Below are 6,272 nucleotides of genomic sequence, written 5' to 3'. Positions count from 1 at the left end.
CACTCTAGGCCGAGGTTGCGGGAAGCCCATACCGGAAAAAGAGAAGACAACGCCGCCTTCACACTCCCACGCCTAAAGCCGGCGACGAGAGGCGGCGGCGGAGGTGGAAGCAGCGGCAGGCCATGGCGTCCTCGTCGGCACTGGCACCGGCTGCGGTACGCGAGATGCAGCGAGACCTCGAGTCGCAGGCCAACGGCCTCAGCAAGATCCAGAAAGGCACGTGCTGTCCCCCGCCCTCGAACCCCTCGAGAGAGAGGGGAGCGGAACCCATCCCTCCCACCTCGCAACCCTAACCCTAATTCTTCTGCTCCCCTCGCAGACATCTCCAAGAACCACGAGGTGCGCAAGCAGTTCACCATCCAGGTCGGCGAGAACGAGCTCGTCCTCAAGGCACGCACCCCTAGCTTCCTCCCGTGCCCCTGTTCAGCTCCGCTTGGATTTGTGATCTGGTGCGAGTATATCGATTTGATCTGTTTCGTGGTTTGCGTGTAGGAGCTGGAGCTGCTGAATGATGGCGCAAATGTGTACAAGCTGATCGGGCCAGTGCTAGTCAAGCAGGACCTCGCGGAGGCAAAGGCCAATGTGAAGAAGCGAATCGAGTACATCTCGGCCGAGCTGTGAGTAGCTTTGAGCTGGCCTAGTTTATCATTTGATCGGTTTCAGTTGTCGTGATGCTGTGATGATTGTGTGGAACTACTTGATATGCAGGAAGCGAATGGATCGGGCGCTTAAGGACTTGGAGGAGAAGCAGAACAGCAAGAAGGAATCGGTATGCTTTTGTTTTCATATCATTTTTTTGGTTGAGTTGCTTGACTACATTGCGCCAACCGTTAGAGATGATATGCGGAACTTATCTAGATTCATTATTGGTACATGAAAAACCTTTTGAACTTCTTTGAAGTGCGGGAGTAGTGGTTATTATTTTGGTGGGCCATATGGTCTGACATCACTGTGAATTATGAACTATACAGCTAACGTGCCCTTGAATTGGCTATGCAATGTTCTGAACATGAGCTTCATTTTCTGAACCTGGTGTTTATCGTGCAGTTTGAACTTTTAATCTATAAGTTGAATAGGATACTATAATACTATGGAAATTTAAAAATGGTAAGGCCTCGTTTGGCACTAGAGTTTTAGTGGGGATTACAGGGGATAATCCCCACCAAACTTCAAATCCCTACTTATTCTAAATGCATGTTTGGTGCTAGAGGATGAGCGAGTTTAATCCCCGCTTATCCCCACTTTTCCCCAAATTTTAGTGATTTTTCTCAATCCCCAATACTCTACCCCTACCTAGTGGATCGGGGATGGGGTTTTGTGGGGATTAGGTGACGGTAGAGGTTTATCCCCACTAATTCGGCCATGGATGGAGGAGGAATTGCTGTATATCAGGATTAGAATGATTACAGCATAAATAATGCTGGTGCAGACTTAAGAGATCATTTAGCGCATGAAAATGAAGTATAAGTGGTGTGTGAAACTCGATAGTACTCTTTTTGCCGGAAAAGTTGATAGTACTTACGTATTTTTACTCTGAGCTCATGCAACCTTGTGCCCTTGTCCTCGTCTGTTTTCCCCATTAATCCATTTAGCTAGGATTGCATGGCAGTCTTAAGGCATGTCAGGGGATGAATCTAGTCCTTCAAATATGAAGCTTATCTCATTGTTATCCACTATTTATCAGTACATCTGGACCATCTGGTGGTACTTGCAGTTTGAATATTTGTGTAGAATGTTCAGGTATCAGGTTAATCTGGTGTGCTGTCCCAGGGAATAAATAATTAAATTTATAATGATCACAGTAATGATTCACTAACTTCAAATGCAGAAGCAAGCCTTGTTCAATACTGTCAAAATTAAGTGAACCAATAAAAAAGAACAATGCTTTGTTGAACCATGGCTTGTTTACGTCATTTAGTTTTTTATACAAACTTCAAAGCTTCCGAACCTTTCTGTGCACCACCTTTTCTACCTGTCCTACACATGGAGCATCTCCTATATGACACACTTTGATGTCATTGGGCAGTTTACACATGTGGATATACAAGGAATATTTGGCATCCTAGTTGAGGACTTAAGGTTTCCTTCCTTCCTGATGGTGGGAATGCATAGAATTGTCGTCTAGCAAAGCTTGGACCCCATCTTTGAAGCATCAATGCGTCTAGGAATTGCTGTACCAGTACCCTGACATACACCAAATTCTTGTACATGCCGGTGTGGTTTTGTTTCTCTTTTAATAAAAGGGAAAAAGAATCCCGACACATTCCCAAAACATGTCACTATGTTGTTGCTCAGCTCACACTAGAAGTCCGCCTTCCTCCAGTTAACCCAACATGGGTGACTTCCCCGATCAAACAAGTAGAGGAACGCACAGAGAATGAAAGGAGGAAACCGCTTACCTCACGGGTTTTTCTGGGAGAAAATAGATGGACGGACAAAAGAGGTTGGAGCTTGGAGGAGGGTAAGCTGGTGCACGTTCCTTTCATGGCCTGCCCTCATGCTAGCACAGATGCCTCTTCTGTTTATTTTTCTCACCAGCAGTATCTCCTGACTTCTTTCTTCATCTGTTTTATTGTGGTTGTGGGAGAGGGGGTTTGATAGGTTTCCTTTTCCCAGTTTGCGCCCTGACCTGTTGGATATTACGAATATGTTGGTTCGTAGGCTAGGCTTGCCATCCCGGCACGGAGAAGTTAGCCAATTTGAGCTATTGCTCATATTGCGAGCCATTCATCTCGTTCTCTTACTGTAAAATTGTAATATGGAAATTCACTTTCTATTGCATGGCCCAGAAAACGCGAGATGCCTGATTGTGGATGTTGTTCTAGCAGCAAACGGATGACAGTAGAACATCAGCACAAGCACTGCATGCCTCCTGGTGCTAGCTTCCAAACCATACAACTGGATTGCTAAAGCTGTCTAGGATCACAAATTCGTGGAACAAAAGAAGGATGCACACTTTGGCAAAAACATGTGGCGATGGGCAACATCAGATTCAAAAACGAAGAGCAAACTATTGGATGTGCAATTAGCAGAATCAAGTAGATCAATGTCAGGGGCAATCCAATAAAAGGGAGGACACTAAGCTGACGATTATAATAGTTCTTTCTGCTCGTCCTTTTCTAATAATTATAGGAATGAGAGTAAGGGCCTTACTATTCGTGAGCCACCAAGTACCAGTCTCACCACAGTACTGGCATTAAAGGATCGGTCCTTCACTTGTGGATCCTCCTTAATCAGTCTTCCTGATCGAAAGTAGTTTCGGGTTATGGTGCGATAAAGAGCTTGCTTCAATGCTCGGATTCATGTAGAAAGTAAGAGCAGTAAGTTGGCGGCTCAGAGAGCGTGCCCTCCCGGTGAAGGAGCCCTCAAATTGGCTCTCTGTCATGGCAATGATTTGCTTGCTCGGTTGGGCAAACTAACTTAACCTTGCCGGGAAAGGGCAGAAGGCACTGCAAGGTGCGAACCCCGTCTGAATGAGAGCTTTAGATCTAGATGGCTCGCCAATGTTGTTGTTCTTTTTGAGATGCCTATTGTTATTTCTCTTGTGAGTGTCAGGAAATGATATAGGTTCGGGGCTCCCATGAGTGTTGTAGACACGCGAATGGGCTTTGGGTCATGACTAATATCAAATTTAGAAGTCTTAGCTGGCCCGGAACCTGCGGGGATGGGCTCGAGCTAAGGTAATAGTCCATCCAGTCAACCGAGTGTTTCAGCAACTGAGTTGAGTACTGAAAACTGAATCAACCACTGAAAACCAAAATAGACAGGTACTTCGTTTTCAGGTCTGATTCTGGTTTTCGATTTTTTATGACCACTCTAGCTTAGCGAACTCGTCTAGTCTACTAATCAGTGTGTTGAGCTTTGACACTCTTAAACTTAGTATATTCTCTCATAGCAAGAAAATCTTAGTTCTCGAGACGTTTGGTGAAGTAGGTCGGTTTTTCATGGCACTGAGATAATCTTAAAACGATGGATAAATTGTATACATCGTGGTTTATTGCCAGCCATGATTCTTGTTTATAGCTGCAACTATTGCTGGGACCATCCTCAGATTCTGCCTATAGCAGTAAGGAACAAAAACATAACATTCACTCTTTATGGGCCACCTCTGTGCTGTTGATCTACACTATATATACTCTATGAAGGAACTGACATTGATATATCATATATGGCATCCAGGTGCATAGCTGTCAGACAAGCTAAGCTTTGTCTTCTTTTGCCAATGCGCTTTGTCATGTAGAGTTCATGTGTGTAGTGTTTGGTGTTCCCTGTGCCGCTCACTTGCAAGCCATTAGCAAAGTCCAACTGGATAACCAATTGGTTTGTAGTGGGTTATCTCCATCATGGGCTGCCATGGACCTAGAAACAAGTTCCTTGTGGCCACATGAACTGAATTGCAAACACCTAGTACTTTCTAGATTTAATGGGTGAGTTCAGTTTGGATTTGCTTGACTACTACAGTCTTAGGCAGTCTATTGGATAGAACAAAAGCATAACATTCACCCTTGTTGAGCCGCATATGTGTGGTTGTTCTAGATTATATACTCTATGAAGGAACCGGCATTGATATATCATATATGGCATCCGAGCACATAGCTGCTAGACAAGCTTTGTCTTTTTCTTTGGTCAATTCCATTTGGCATGTAGAATTCATCTGTGTAGTGTTCCCTGTGCTGCTCACATTTAAAAAGTCGGACTGGGACAACCAAATGGTCTGTAGTGGTTTATCTTGATCATGGGTTGCCATGGACCTAGAAACAAGTTTCTGGTGTCCACATGAACTAAATTGCGGGAGTTCAGTTCAGCTTTTCTTGACTACTGTATAATCTAGGCTGTCTATTGGATACTTGACTTGAGATAGGTTAGTAGTCTTAGGTCCATCAGTTGGTTGTCAACTTCAATCAGGGCTTCGACAGCATGTGTATTTGGATTCTCTTAGCTTTGTGCTAGTGAATGTATTACTATTTTTACTTGGAACAAGGAAGGGAGGTTTTTTCACAGGAAGCAGCGACAGTAAAATGTTCCCGTGTTGCAAATGAAACGTAAAGGTTGAATATTGTATCTATGGCTTGTTGGCTTCCTTGAAAGAACACCTAGCTTGATTTTTGCCTGATGTTGAACCCCTGCAAGACTGAAAATAAACTATGATCATATGATGTCCGCATCATAGAGGTTCAACTAGTTCTGTTTAAATCACACATTCATTTTGCATCAGTTATGACCATTCGCTAACGCATGAAAGTAACTCCCCACCTGCATTCAGTTAACTCTAATACTCGGAATGCATAAATAGTATATAGTAGTATGGCTTATTGGCTTCCCTGAAAGAACACCTAGCTTGATTTTTGCCTGATGCTGAACCCCTGGAAGACTGAAAATGAATTATGATCATATGATGTCCGCATCATAAAGGTTCAACTAGTTCTGTTTAAATCACACATGATTTTGCATCAGTTATGACCATTCGGTAAATCATGAAAGTAACCCGCCACCTGCATTTGGTTCACCCTAATATTTGGAATGTTTAAATATTTGCTTTTTGTTAATTAGTAATGTGTCTCCGCTATGCAGATAATCAGGCTGCAACAGAAGATGCAGGCTGTACAGGCGAAGGGATAGGCGTCTGTTGATAGTGTTAGCTGAACTGAAGGCCACCCTGCATTTACCCATTGTCCTCAAGCGATTGATCTATACAAGGCGAAGTTGGCTGTCTTGTGTTCTCTCTCCCATAGGAAAGGGTAACAGGTCTTCAGTATTCAGAGACTGAGAAGTGTTCAAGGTGTGTGTAGTGAGAGATTTTGTTTTTGGAGCGGGACACCCAATAGAAGATGTACCTCTTACTCTCTTGGCTTGTAGTGATATGCTTGAATGTACTTTTATTTGAAGGAAGTCGATCAACTTAATGTTCCATTGTATGACGAGGATGTCAGGCAGTGTTTACATTGGAAAGATCTTGGAGTTCTTCCGCATGTCAATTTTCTCCCGCTATTCAGGCATCTATGTCAGTCTGCCTGTTTTCCGGCATTTTCTTGTCTACGGGTTGAAAATTGACAAGTACGTTGGTGGCAACGGAGGAAGGATAAGGAAATGATAGACTAGATCGATCTGACCTCCTATATAAAGGCCAGAAGAGGGTATGTTGGTGGACCTCGATTTAACCTATGTAATCTCGCATACATCAAACCCTAGAAACATTGCCTTCCGGCGAGATCACCACAACGCAGTCTATCGGCTGCCCCATTGTAACATTTTTCATCGATAAGTCAAGATCA

At 43.7% G+C, this 6,272-nt stretch overlaps 1 protein-coding gene across 1 annotated transcript; it reads left to right on the top strand.

Annotated features, from left to right (window-relative positions):
• LOC127307505 (prefoldin subunit 6) lies at positions 1-5,969 on the top strand. The gene is made up of 5 exons (XM_051338228.1): positions 1-216; positions 320-390; positions 493-617; positions 709-769; positions 5,572-5,969. Exons 1-5 carry the CDS (start codon positions 123-125, stop codon positions 5,617-5,619), a joined length of 399 nt encoding a protein of 132 aa, XP_051194188.1. The 5' UTR covers positions 1-122; the 3' UTR covers positions 5,620-5,969.
• Positions 5,970-6,272: the final 303 nt, after the last annotated feature.

This window comes from Lolium perenne, chromosome 6 (assembly GCF_019359855.2).
Source record: "Lolium perenne isolate Kyuss_39 chromosome 6, Kyuss_2.0, whole genome shotgun sequence".
In the NCBI taxonomy this organism is placed as follows: Eukaryota; Viridiplantae; Streptophyta; class Magnoliopsida; order Poales; family Poaceae; genus Lolium; species Lolium perenne.
The sequence above is the reverse complement of the archived record's forward strand: the minus strand, read 5'-3'. Positions and strand labels throughout refer to the sequence as shown.